The sequence below is a fragment of the Mytilus californianus genome, unplaced genomic scaffold (genome assembly GCF_021869535.1).
Source record: "Mytilus californianus isolate M0D057914Y unplaced genomic scaffold, xbMytCali1.0.p SCAF_9, whole genome shotgun sequence".
Taxonomy (NCBI): domain Eukaryota; kingdom Metazoa; phylum Mollusca; class Bivalvia; order Mytilida; family Mytilidae; genus Mytilus; species Mytilus californianus.
In genome coordinates, this window is record NW_026262745.1 from 48,730,746 (window position 1) to 48,746,223 (window position 15,478).

General features: G+C 31.0%; 1 protein-coding gene across 1 annotated transcript in view; it reads right to left on the reverse strand.

The window, feature by feature from the left end:
* Positions 1–311: 311 nt before the first annotated feature.
* The window catches only part of LOC127715940 (collagen alpha-1(XXIII) chain-like), a 38,943-nt gene continuing 23,776 nt past the window's right edge, over positions 312–15,478 (reverse strand). Inside the window, exons 7-11 of the mRNA XM_052222047.1 lie at positions 6,479–6,538; positions 3,682–3,762; positions 3,331–3,357; positions 2,481–2,507; positions 312–364 (exon numbers count right to left, since the gene is read on the reverse strand). Of these exons, the coding sequence (XP_052078007.1) occupies positions 312–364; positions 2,481–2,507; positions 3,331–3,357; positions 3,682–3,762; positions 6,479–6,538 (248 nt within the window). The remainder of the gene's footprint in view (positions 365–2,480; positions 2,508–3,330; positions 3,358–3,681; positions 3,763–6,478; positions 6,539–15,478) is intronic.

Here is a 15,478-nt window from a genome sequence, read left to right on the forward strand (position 1 = left end):
GTCAGTCGCCAATGGCAGTCAGCAGGGTTTAATAACATCAGTTGTTCGACCTGCTAGTTAAATGCGTTTTGTTAGAATATACTTTTTCACTTTTTTGGTCTTTTGGAAAATGTTGTTTGTGTTGTATATAGACCCCTCTACGAAGAAATTTGTTTTGCATGCACACGTATAAAAATTGCTGTTTTTATCCAACGCAATCATAGGTTTGAAAGTTGTTTTCAATTTAGACTGATATATATATATATATATATATATATATTGATAGATGTGTTTTATAAAATAACTGAGATGAAATATAAACAAAATGCAGTTTACATACACAAATACTGATACATACCTCGCATTCCTTTAGACCCTGGTGGTCCTGGAAGAGAAGATAAAATAAAATCATTATTATGATACGAAAAATTTTAGTTTTTTAAAACTGTAGAATTTTTCTAAGTAAAAGAGGTGTGAAGTGTTTTGTATTTCTGGTTTTTCACAATATGCTAGACAACATATATATCCTACTGGATAATCGAACAGATATGCAAACATGTTACTTAAGGAATGACGAGTTGTTAGCAATATTTCCAATGTTTTGAAATAAATCTAATGATAAATTGCAATTGTACATTTTAAGTGATTTGTTCAAATTTAAATGATTTTGAATGTGCAGTTGCAATCTAATAAGATACTAACAAATATGGGTGCAATTGACATACAAAATTTTAATTCATACCATCTAGTCCATTTGTTCCTGGTTTTCCCGGAAGATGGAGATAAAAAAGATAATGCCACCAATATACTTATAATAATACTATCATATATTTTTGAATATTTACTAACATATTTTTGATACTACCAAAAGTTGTTTGACGAGAACCGTTTTCCGCGCTTCTCTCAACATTTTTCAAAAGATCATTATGTAGCTTAAACATTGAACAAGACATGCTCAAATGTTATTAACGGAATATATAAGATGATTTGTAAGCAATGTTTTAAATGTTTTTAAATGAGAAAAACTGCTTAAAAGTAGAATGGCTTATTCATTTTATTATTACAGTGTTTTAGTAGGTGTCATGGTTTTTTTTCTCCCAATATTTTAGAAAAATATGTATATATGATTGCAAATTCAAAAGACATGCTAAATTGAGTAGAAAGATTTGAATAAAATAAATAAATTGATAATAATGTCTCCAATTCTTGTAAAGTGAGTTTGGAATTTTAACTTACATTGCCTTTTGAAATTTCTCTAAGTTGAAGCGGTTTGAAGTACAATGTATTCTTGTTTTTTTACGATGTGCAAGAAAGCCTTTAGACCCGGCTGGAAAATTTAACAGATAGGAGAACATGTTATTTAAGGAATTGATCACTATGCTTTGTTAGCAATGTATCATTGTTTTACAATAAGACAATCTTATTTCAATAGGATATAATTCCCATTTGTTGTAGTGGTTTGAGAGTTGGTATATTCTTCTTTTCTCCCAGTATTTTAGAAAAATATCTGTATGGTATATGCAACTCGAACAGACAAGCTTAGTTAAGTTAAAAAAATTCAAATATGAATTAGAATGTTTGCCAATACTTTTAAGTGAGTTTGACGTTTGTTTGCAACTTTAATTAACATTTCCTTTTAAAATGATCAATTCCATCTTCAAATATATCATGTTCTGTGTTAGAACTCTAGATTCTACTGACGAGGAAAGGTAAAACTAGGCCACCAAAAGCTGATTTCTAGGTGGCCGAGTGGTCTAGAGCGCTGGACATAGTGCAGGCGGTGTTGTCTCGATATCTCAAAAACATGAGTTCGAATCCAGGTGAGGGAAGAACAAAAATTTATTTCCGCAAATTTGCAGATTTAACATTGTTGTGCTCATATTTAGAGTAATTATATCTATAAGTACTTCTAAACAAATGAAAACTCTACGACAGATCCATCCATTTGATCACCAGTGAAGGTGATACACGGCTGAAAACACATATTATATTCATAATTGTTCTAAATATCAGCACAACAATGTTAAATCTGTATATATATATGTGTTTTAGAAAACAACTGAGATGAAATGTAAACACAATGCAGTTGATATACACAAATGATGATACATACCTCGCATTCCTTTATATCCTTGTAGTCCTTGAAGATAGAGAAGATAGAATCAAATCATTATTATGATATGAAATATTTTTCATTTTTTAAAAATGTAGAATTTCTCTAAGTAAAAGAGGTGTGAAGTGTTTTGTATTCTTGGTTTTTTACAATACGCTAGACAAAATTTATACCCTACTGTAAATCGAAAAGATATGCAAACATGTTACTTAAGGAATGACGAGTTGTTAGCAATATTTCCAATGTTTTGAAATAAATCTAATGATAAATTGCAATTGTACATTTTAAGTGATTTGTTCAAATTCAAATGATTTTGAATGTGTATTTGCAATCTAATAGGATACTAGCAAACATGGGTGCAATTGACATACAAAATGTTGATACATACCATCTAGTCCATTATTTCCTGGTTTTCCTGGAAGATAGAGATAAAAATAATAATGCCATCAATATACTAATAATAATACTATCGTATATTTTGTTTGTTTATCAACCTGTGTTTGATACTACTAAAAGTGGTTTGACGAGTACCGCTGTCTGCGCTTCCCTCGACATATTTTAAAACATCTATATGTGACTTTAACATTGGACAGATATGCTTAAATGTTATTAACGGAATATAAAAGATGATGTGTTAGCACTGTTTCAAATATTTTCAAAATGAGACAAACTGTTTACAAGTAGAATTTTCTTTTGTTACAGTATTTCGGAAGGTGTCATATTTTTTCTCTCTCAGTATTTACGAAAAATATCTATATAGTGTTTGCAAATTGAACAGACAAGCTAAACTGAGTAGAAAGAATTGAAAAAAATGAATAAAAGCTACAATGGCTTCTGAAAGATAGAGAAGATAAAATTCCTTTATTATTATGATATCAAATACTATTTTTTTTGAAAACTATAAAATGTTTCTATGTGAAAAATGTTTGCAGTGTAACTTATTCTTTGTTTTTTACGATGTGAAAGAAAACATATTCGAGTCTAGAAAATTAAACAGATATTTAAACATGTTATTTAAACAAGTAAACAAGATGAGATGTTAATAATATTCCAAATGTTTTGAGACAATCGGATTTCAAGAGAGTATAATTTCTTTCAATATTTTTGAAAAATATTCATATGTTGTGTGCAAAATGAACTGACAAGCTAAAAGGGGTTCAAGGAATTGAAAAATGAAGTAACTGCTTATAATGATGGAAATACTTTAAGGTAAGTTGAACGTTGATTTGCAAACATACCTTCCATTCCTTTAGACCCCTTTGATCCTGGAAGATAGAGAAGATGCAATGCCATCATTATTATGATATCAAAATTATTTTTTTTTGAAATTCTATGACTTAAAGTTTGTTAATCGAATATTATTCTTTGTTTCTCACAATATGCAAGAACACATATATACAAGACTTTAAAATTGAACAGATATGCAAACATGTTATTTAAGAAATTATAAAAATGAGTTGTTTGCAATATTTCAAAGATTTTGAAATATTGTGAATACAAAAATGCGAATGATTTATATGTGTTTAAGCAAGCACATACGATAAATTTTCACCAGATTGCTTTTGACACACACGAATGTTGATAAATACCATCTTTTCCGTTAGGTCCTGGTTTTCCTAATGATCCTATTGGTCCTTTTGGTCCTGGTGGTCCTGGTGGTCCTGGTGGTCCTGTATTTCAGGGAAAAAAGAGATGAATGCATCGTTTTTTTTCGATTTTTAATTATAGCTCAATGAGTCAAAGTTGTATACAACATTTTCAGGTATGTATTTCTAAGACACTATATGGTATCGATATTTACGACATCGACGATTTAGCATCGATATCAGTATGTGCCTTTCACTACATGTGTCGCAGCAAACACAACATCGGCCGTCGATATTGAATGATGTTGACAGCCAAATTTTATACCTGGCACGTTTCTTCTTATTCAACTGTCGATTCCTATTTGATATTTAAAATGTTAAACTGATACTACATTAGTCCATAAAGACAAGCTAGTTTTTTTTTATCTATTGAAGCTATCGATATCGATTCCAAGATGTTGGTTATTCATTTCATTTAGTTTAGTATATGTTCTTCATTAAATTTTGCAATTTAGCAGCTTAAAAAAAACCCACTCTATTTATTTGATACAGTTGTCGATTTTGACGACATCGACGACATCAAGTCGATATCGAAAACTTATAATTCAAATGTCTATCTACTACAATTATCTAATTTAAAGTCAATTGAGTTTTCCATGGTTCGTATGTTTAAAATGTCGATATCATTTTCATATCAATATTTTGTCATAATTTTTTTTCATTTAGTTCAGTGTATGTACCTTATTCAAACGTTAAGATAAGGAGATGTCTACAATTTCAAATCAGAGAACAAACCACACGTAAAAAATAAGAATGTTTACAACTATAGGTCATCGTACAGTCTTCAACAAAGACTAGCACTAATACTGGCATGACAAAATGTCAAATATTTCAAATGGAAAAAAAAAATAATCTGATTTATGTATAAATGATAAACGATTAACGGAAATCAAATATTGCAGACACCGACCGACGACAACCACTGAATTAAACAGTTCCAGATTAGTCACATTGAGGGTTTGGCGATGTAAAACATATTTATGAGCGCTAACCCCTTTCTTTTAATCTCGGATGGTGGTGAAGCGTTTATACATAAATACAAAACGTAAAACACAGTTGGAAATAGCGTGCGCTATCAGATCGGCACAAGGAACAACAACAAACAGACAGACATCTCAAAGTACCGATCTAAGAAACCTCGAACAATTCAAATCAATTTAAAATGTAATTGAAACGAATAAATAAAGCATGTTTTCCCTATTCTGATAATGAAAAAGTTCACATCCACTGGATTTAAATCTTACATAGTAAGTCATGTTTGTGGCTTATTTTAACAGTCTTTGTATGTAGCCATGTTTCATTTAATTATCACCTTAATTACTATGTCAACGTTATACAACCAAATGAACAGCTTTTAATTTGGAGAGTTGACAACTTGATTGATTACAAATCAGCTATCATCTCACCCAATATCAATCTTTATATAAACTCATCATAGATACCAGGATTGAAATTTTGTTTTTGCGCCAGACGCGCGTTTTGTCTACAAAAGACTCATCAGTGAGGCTCGAATCAGAAAAAGTTAAAAAGGCCAAATAAAGTACGAAGTTGAAGAGCATTGAGGACCATACATTCCTAAATGTTTTGCCAAATACAGCTAAGGTAATCTATTCCTGAGGTAGAAAATCCTTAGTATTTCAAAAATTAAAAGTTATGTAAACAGTTAATTTATAATTATGACCATATTAATGATAATTCATGTCAACACAGAAGTGCTAACTTCTGGGCTGGTGATACATATATAATCATCATAAATATCGTTTTAATATCTAGTCGACTTCTTGTTATGTCATTAGTGTACAAGTTCATTGACATTGATTCGATATCGTGTCGACATTGTCGAATCAGATTTAAAATTAATATACTCTCAATTAAACTTTTGGAAATAACTAGTCTACCCAGATCAAATTTGCAAAATTCCCCTCAGCATTAATTTGGTGCTCCCTGAAGCCTACTTCTGTTATGCGTGAGGGTTCCTAACGATAATAAATCCAGAAATGCATACAATTTATAAAGTGCTTCTGTTTGACGTCTTTTAGTGTCAAAGTGTTCATAATTGATTTGATAACAGTATATTACAAAATCTTTACTGATTGTACAAAAATAAAAGACAACAAAACAAGTCGAAAGGGGCCGTACGTTTGAAATATAAAACAAACCTATAGAATAAAGTTAACTGTCTTATGCTCTGTTGAAGATTACATGTATTGACGGCAATTTCCTTCTTAAATGTTTTTTTTTAAACTCAAGGTACTGACTTCGTATTAATGTTTACCATGTTGGAAATAAAACATTAAACTATTTGCACAACAGGTTAAGTATAGTACCAGAAATTCAAGTTCCTTTATATGAGAAATACTTAAATTTATTTAAATAAAGATTTCTTACATCTGATTTTTGCAACTTTTAAAATAAGAATACTTAACACTAAGAAAAAGAATGATGTTCATAGTCGAAAATATATTTATTCTTTAACAATTTATTTCTACGCACAAGTAACAAACCTTAAGGTAAATACTTTAGTGTAAACTTTCTGTTAATGAGATCTTAATTTCAATCTATGACTTTAAATTAAGCATGCATACGGTTCAATTTCTGTCAGATTTTGATATAACTTTGAAATTGAACATACAAAAATTCAGTTGGAGAAATAAGATTCAATATTTCTTATTCTTAGATTTTTAAACTTATATTCCTTTTTTATTCGAAATTTTTTTTCATGATCATACAGTTTTCTTACCTTGATTTGTATTATCTAACCTAGCCAGTACATCCGCTAGAACAGCAGCGCAAACTACTGCTAGAAATGATACATTCATATTTGTCAAACAATTGCAAGTGACCGCTGGAATATCTCTTTAAAAGGTGATTCGAATGTACCAGTGGTTCTACCAATTATGTTGATTTTACTAATTTATACTATGTTAAGTCATACGAAGTTGACAAATAACAGCTGCGATCAAAATTGACATTTTGTCAACCAATAAGATGTGTTTTTGGGTCAAACAACATGTCTTACTGAACGAGCATTTAAGGTATGTAGTTTGCATGTTTAAAAAAAAAATGTTTTTAAGTGCATGCAAGGTAACTTAATTTTATGTATTTACACATTGAAAAAATTGTTTTGGAGCAACATAATCATATATTTGTTTTCTTTTCTCTCTCACAAATAACAACTGTATATATGTCTAAGAGTCTATAGAAAACAACCAACCAGCAAATGTAAAACATATCGGACAAATTTTAAGCAAAGCCAAACAAAATTCAGTGTTAAAGTTTGTGTAACGATGGCGATATCATATAAAAATGTAGTAACTGCCAGTATTCTAAAGTCTGTTCGTTGTGTCTTTTGTGTGTTTTTTTTAGATTTGCGCTTTGATTCGATCTGATGAGTTAATCCCTTTCAACTGATTTTTACAGTCTGTTCTTATGCTGTACTGTTACACCACTGTCCAGGTTAAGGGGAGGTTTTGGCGCCAGCAAACATGTGTAAACCCGCCACATTATGTATGCGCTTGTCGAAAGTCAGGAGCCCTTAAGTCAGTGGTTATCGTTTGTTGCTGTTTATCATATCTGTTTTTCGTTTATTGTTTAGACTGTTCTTATGCTGTACTGTTACATCACTGTCCAAGTTAAGGGGAGGTTTTGGCACCAGCAAACATGTGTAACCCCGCCACATTATGTATGAACTTGTCGAAAGTCAGGAGCTCTTAATTCAGTGGATATCGTATGTTGTTATTTATCATATCTGTTTTTCATTTATTGTTTTGTACTCAAATTAAGCCGTTAGTTTTCACGTTTTATGTCCTTTCGGGGTCTTGAAAGGCTTAAAATGCGGTATGGGTGTCGCTCATTGTTGAAAGCCGTACAATGACTGACAGTTGGCTACTTCCACGTCGTTTGATTTTTCACATATGTCCTTTCTGGGCCTTGAAAGGCTTAAAAGAGGGACGAAAGATACCAGAGGGACAGTCAAACAGTTAAAATGTGGTATGGGTTTCGCTCATTATTGAAGGCCGTACGATGACCGACAGTTGATTCCTTCTTTGTCGTTTGGTCTCTGGTAGATGGCTGTTTCATTGGTAGTTCTGCCGCATCTTTATATTTTTTATATTGTAAATTTTATCGGATACACCTTACCAATCTTATCTCCACATGGATTGGGAAGGAATATTGGGATATATTTACCAGTATTGCTGTGTGCATACTGGGGACTATATTTCTAGACAACGAATCGAATAGTGATTGTATGGCCAGTATTTGGATGTCAAAGATACCTGTATATGTCTACTTAAGTATGGGCATGAAGAATTACGCAATCATGCTTGCTAAGAACTGATTTTTTTATATTTGATAAAGTATGAGATTACTTGTATGAATTAGTGTGCTCATTTAAAACAGTAAATAACTCACTGTGGTGACACATTTTGAAATAGGACTGGCACTATTGATGGATATTAGTTGTAACGAAATATCTGTCATTACATATCATTTCATCTTGTTCGATCATTTTGTTAACCTTTATCTATATATGGTGTTGCACACACCTTAATAATACTATATATCTAAAAATAATAATTCAAAGTAATAAATAATCAAGTAGTTATTTCGAACAAGATTTGTTCAGGAAAGTGTACTGTATTTGATATCAATCTGAATTTTTGTATCAAAACCGTATTTAAGCATTTAATTTAAATATTTCGCATCATAATGAAAATATGAATTAAGTTTCAAGTTAATGGGCTACAACTTTACGGTAAACTACTTTGACAAAAAACTGCAACCTTATACGAAACGTACGTACGCACTGACCAGAGAGAAAGGAGTGGTTAATATACATCAATGAGACAGAAGCAAAAAAAAAAAAAAAAAAATACCAAACAAACAAACAAAACAAAATACATCTAGAGGGGAGCATAGTCTTCGAAAGCTGATAGGTGTCGATGCATTTTATATAAATGTCCATATAAGCTCGTTTCTATAAAAGTTGTGAATAAATTGAACAGATAGCAATCAATGCTCCAGTATAGCACTGTTACACACAATTCTAAGATAAAAACCGTAAGAAAAGAAAATCAGATATTAAGAAATACGAAACCAGCTTACTGATTTATTACAGATATTTTTCAAGGATTCCCTTTTCCTTCAAAACAATCTTGCTGTAAATACATACAACAAAAAATGGCCTAGAATTTGTGAACCTACTTTTCATAACGTGTACGCCATAACATGTGTAGTACACCAAAACGACTTCTTAAAATCTATACATTTTTGTATAGAACAAAATTAATGTCGTGTCGAACAATTTTATTGTCGTACATTATTGAATTAAATAACAAAAATAAGATTTGTGTACCTACTTTTCATAACTTGTACGCCATAGCGTGTGTGTACCTACTTTTCATAACTTGTACGCCATAAAACGTTTAATACACCAAAACGACTTCTAAAAATCTATACATTTTTGTATAGAACAAAATTAATGTTTGAATAACAAATTAAACCTGTCGTGTCGAACAAGTTTATTTTCTTACATTATTGAATTAAATAATAAAAAATGTATGTTTTAAAGTTTGCAGAGTTCCTATATGTTTTCATGTAATTGTATCCTTGTTACTAATATTACAAGAACGTTTCAAAATATACTTGTCAACTGTAAACATACAGAAAATGGCGAAGATAAGGTCGGATTGCTTGCTTGTTTAATAGGAAATGCACTATTCTGTACATAAGTGCAAGTTTGCCTAAGGATCAGGCAGATACCAACACAGGAATGTTTCAGATTTTGATAAAAAAAAAAATGCTTAAATCGTCTGATTAACATGTTATAAAGAAAAAAACCTTTTTAAACCATTGAGATATGGTTGCTATGAAAACAGGACCATTTGATTTTCCCAAAAGCAACAAGTAATTGGGGTCACCATAAAACCCGCAGTTTGTTTTATTATTTCAGTCTCATGAAATCTGCTGATATAAAATCCAGCATTTCTCCATTGTACTAAAGTTTTTTTTACAACTATTAAATATTCTTTAAGAACCGCTGTTTTGATAAAATACAATTTCATTCTAGAAATATTGGGGTACGATGGTCTCCAGCGACCATAATATAAAAAGAATGCAAATAAGGCCAGGAATCAAGTTAAAAAAATTTCTATTACCAGAACAGCACATACCTGGTAGTACCTAATATGGAACAAGAAGTGGTCATACCTTTATTATCTCATCAAAGGTCCATGTTTTTTTTCCCAAACAATGTGTAACCATAGCAATAAAGTAAGCGCTATATCAACACAGCTGAAGAAGAAATTGTAACTTGTAACATATTTGTTCAATATCAAAGTCTTAATGCATATATATGGAGTAGTTATGATTTATTTAAGCTTGTTACATTAGAGTGTTGTCAAGTGATCCCATATTTTCCAGGAAAATATTACGTAGCAATCAAAAAGTTTCCTTAGCAATCATAATGAACAAACTAGAAATTGTGTTTTTTTTTTCATATTAAAATAATGTCCAGTGCAAAATCTGACAATCAAGAGGTCAGCTACAATCATGTCAATATGAAATAAGTAAATTAAACAATATTTGTATTTCATTAGCAACACCTTTGGCCTCCTAGTAACAAAATGGATTCCTTGCATGTCAAGAATTAAAATAACAAAAATTAAAAACGTAATATTATACATGTATTATTTTTTTTTATCTTAAGAACTGTTTTAATAAAAATCCTCGTAAAGCCATTTTACATTATGTCCTGGGTTCTCATTATCTTCTCCCTTCTTACTACTAACTGCGTATTCAAAGTCCATGGCTATTTTTAAAAAGTTCACATACCCTGATTTTAATTTATATTTCTAACAAGTTTCCATTATGTTGTTTTAGTTCTGTAAAAGGATTTGATAAGAATATTTTTGAAATAAAATCCCTCTTTATATTTGGTTTGGAGGATAAGCTAACAATTTAGTTCAATATGGACTTATAAGTTTGTTTTGGTTTTAATAAATGAAATTTTGATTTGACAAAAACTTTTTACAAAATATTTTTTGTGAAATCAAGTTTTGAGGTGCCAACAGGAAACATTTGGAACTTGTATGATATCTTTTCTAGGTAGAAATAGTTTTACCTAATTGATAATCACATTTTGGTTAATCAATTTAATTTATAGGATTGATCATAATATGTTGTTTAAGTTCAATTCAATTACACACAAATGCATGAGTTACACAGTGTGGACCACATGATTGCATTCTTTTCTTTATGAACCTTAAACACATTACCAGTATACATGATAAATGTTCTTGGATGTTGTCTGTCATATACTTTCTTTCGTTTATCATTTTGTCATAAATCAGGTCGTAGGTTTGTTTTCATTTAATGTGTTTCACATTTTGTCATCATGGTCATGTTAGGGTCATTTATAGCTGACTATACATTATGTTTTTTGCTCATTTTTAAACGCCGTACAGTGACCTATACTAGCATTTCCTTACAAAATGTAAATCTGCTTAATTTGGACTCTGTTAGATATCTATCTCGTTGATAATCATACCAAATCACCTTATTTTATTATGTGTTATGCCCTTGAATGCTATTATTACATTGTATTATGTTGAAAAAAAAGTTAAATAACAAATACTAAGGAAGCAACCATTAAAATTGGTACAAAAAAGTCATGTTGGTGGATGATGGGACCAATATATAAATTTATGTTTAAGTCCAAGATGGTCGGTTGTTTTATTTTTTGCTTACCAGAAATTTCGCCAGCTCTCGTCTCTTTTCGCTTTTCAAAATGATTAAAGTATTTCTTTTCAATTTTGGCACTAAAATATGTAAAAAGTTGAAAATTATAAGATGACACAGATATATGTTTTGCCTGTATGTAAATTTGAAAGAAAATTACAAAATGTTGAAATTAAAATAGCAATACTTTGAAATGTAAAACATGCAAAATATTCAAAGTAAACGAAGGTAAAGGGCCTAATAATGTTTGTTGAAATAAGAAATGTCAATGCTCAAAAACAACTGCAGATCAAATATCATTGACATCATAAGTGGATTCCATTAAGCTGATCTAATCACAAACTTTAAAAAAATGTAAACTATGCCAAATTTCAAAGTGAATAGACCATGACTAAGGGGACAGGGCCAAATAATCTCCATGGATATGAGATGCTTTAATGATTATACAACTGTATATCAAATACAGTTGTATCACTAATTTACCATTAGTTGTTCCCCTTAAACTGACCTAATTATAATTCTTAACGCAACCGCCAGGTTTCTGAGTGGGGGCAGGGCATGCATGATCTTTGTGCCAAAAAATCAACTCTTGAAGTTGTTGAAGACATTGGGTGCCTTCTTGTTTAATATTGTCAAAAATGTATCAAAGTTGCTCCAGCAGAAAAATATAGGCCATATTGACCTAGTTCTTGTTGCTACGTATATATCCTATTTCATAAGATGATTTCACCAATCATCACTCAGAAATGAACCAATACGCAAAAATCATTTTGTAAATCGGCATCAACATACCGACAGGGGGAAGTCTTTATGACCTATCCAGTTATGGACGGGGATGACGAGAGAAAATATTGTAAGTTAAAGGGATTCTTATCTATTCAATTATATCATTTATTAAATGATGCATAAACAAGATAGTTAACCTTAAATATGGAGCAAGTGTGATAGGGTTGAAGAAAATATTCAATTACAGGTACTCTTATTTGGCATTTACATTAGAAAGATCATATCAAAGGAAACATGTGTACTAAGTACACCTGAAGCGATCGAAAACTGTCAACTGAAGCGGGACAGACGGACGAACGGACGGACGAACGAACGGACGCACAGACCGAAAAACATAATGCCCTACAATCGTAGGTTAGGCATAGAAAGTAATAAAACTCAACTTAAGATTCTAATGGAAAGAAACAGCATTTAACTTATTTCAGACTCACATATCGCCAAAATGAATTATCTTTAGAATCTTAACGATGTGAATCTTGATAGTCAAAGAAAGGCAAAGTGAGCAATGACCATGACGAATTCAGCATGTAGAATATGTTGTAACTCCAGGGAGCTAGCGTATCAATTCAAGAGAGCTCTGGGTTACATTTTGTAGTAGATTTAAAAATTATAAAACGGTGATGGTCAAAAGGTAAACGAAAATGTATGTGTTAAGAACCATCTGACCATATACATATATCATGTATATATATATACTGATCCTATAGTTTATGATTAAAAATGCAAAAAGTAGACCCTATAGTTTTATTGGCATTTTTATAGCACCGATAAAAAGCATATATTCCTCCCATTAAGCAAATAAGGTATGAATCAACAGATAAAAAAAGCCAGTTCTACCATGTACCTTCCCGTATTTGTTTAAGGCCCAATAAGAAAAAAGTTGTGCCTCCAATAATCTTACCTACATCATGTACATGGTATCCTAAAAAATGTTTGTAAGTTTTGAAAGAGCATTATTTATACTCAGTCAAATTGTTTCCTCTCTTAAACCAGTCTACCTACCTATTGATTCTAATTCTTATCAACATGGTAGCCGAAACACAGGTGTTATGGTTAGGCCTATATGCATCAAGATGCATGAAACCTTTACTATTTGCTAAATCATACATGTGAAACTTTCGTTGGAAGGACAATAATCCTGTTTTCATGGGATCTCCTTCCGTTTAATAAACACTCATGTTTTTGGCATTATCACCAAAATTGTCCCACACCATTTAAAAATTATGAAAAAAAATACAATTAGGCAGTTGCTATTTTGCCGGCGCCAGAAAAATAGAAAATACGCTATTTTGCCGGCTCTAGGTAAGCGCAAGCCAATTGTGCCGGTAAAACATTTTTTTTAACAGGTATGCAATTCAAATGTTTAATCAAATAATATGCAATGCGATTTAGTACTTTTATTTTTAACAACAAACAGTTAAAAAATCTGAGATTTTATTTTTATACATACATGTAGCATAAGACTGTGACTGATTTAAGAAGTAATTTCAGTTACATATTTTGATATGATATCATTGCTACACATTAATTCTTAATATTATTATTTTTATGTTTTTTTTTTATACGAATTCTTATTTTCACTTGGGCTCATAAATGTTTTAAAACGATTATATGTATCTCAAATTTTGTTACTGTTATCTTATTAAACTATATGAGTAATAATTTGATTATTTAATGTTGGCAATGCACATTTTCGTAGTACTTGTCAGAAGTAAATATTAAAATTCACTCTTTACAAAGATCTGGCAAAATAACAATTTCACTATGTATATTGCCGGCGCTGGAAAAAACATCCATTGCTATAGAACTATGCTATTTTGTCGGCTTTAGTTAAGATATTCTAATCAGAGCCAGCGAAATAGCATATTTTCAATTTTGCCGGCGCCCGTAAAAAAGCTACTGCCGATCAATTAGGGTATTTTCAATCTAACATAAAAAAATCTACCAAAATACTGAATATGAGCCCCGTCCACTGTTTTTAATTCATTTTGAACCATTACTTAAACACTTATCTTATGAATATATATTAATAGTGTTCCTGGTCTTATTGGCACAAAGCTACGGTAGAACCAAGAAGAGACCCTGCTCATCAGGATGGTGACTGCTCTGCCTGGCTTTGAACTTCCTTTGTGAGACGATTGTGCACAATCAACCTTCTTCTCAAGCATATCCCTTGGGTGTATGGGTGTTTAAATAAACCAAGTATGATTGTAATTTGGAAAATATACCAACAGGCAACACAGTAACATATCAAATGTCCCTCTGACTTGATTTTTGCATATTTTAATCCTAGAGATGATAAGTGGTTATTAACAATTCTACTACATTGTCTAATTAGTGTGTTTTTTCATCCCTAAAATACTTTGAATAACCACATTCATCACCAGATAAGGTTAAAAACAACATTCTACATATCTGACAATATGTATTGCATTCACGGCGTACTTCGAGCGCTATAAAGATAATATCATAGTCAATCCATCGTTCACCAAAATTGACTCTAGTCCGACCATAATGACATCATCGCCGAACTATAGTTTGTCCCAGCCACTGTTCGGGTTTCGCCATTTTATAAAATGGCTGACAATTGTGGTGAGGACATTTGTTAAAAAATTTAAAATGTTATTTATATCAACACAAGTATTCTGAATTACCTAAAACACGACTAGTTGCTTTTTAATTTGTTATTTTAATGATATATTTAGTATAAAAAATGTGATGCACACCAGCAATATGGTGATCATATTTTGTACATGTGTCACGAATATTACTGCAGAAACTATCAATCCACACAATCAATATAAACCTAAAGAAATCATTTTTTTTCGGCAAGAGCGAGCAGCTAAGACATCAAAAATATATACCCTGTCATATATATCTATGGACCAAAAATAGACATATATGTATGGTTCTAAAGCTTTTCTTACAGATGGCTGTCAATTTAAAATTATCTTGACTTGCTATCTTTGTCATACAACACCAACTTGTATTAGTATACCAAGTCTAGAGTCACAAAAAAAAATCCCATCTATATTGATTGTGAATACAGGTACATCTCTTTGAACATCAATAAGAAAAAGACATTGACTTGCTATCTTTGTCATAAAACACCAACTTGTATTAGTATATCAAGACAATTATGATGACGACAGAGTAACAAGGCAATCTTCGTGTATGATGAATCATTTTGCTTTCATTTTTTAATTGTTAAAAC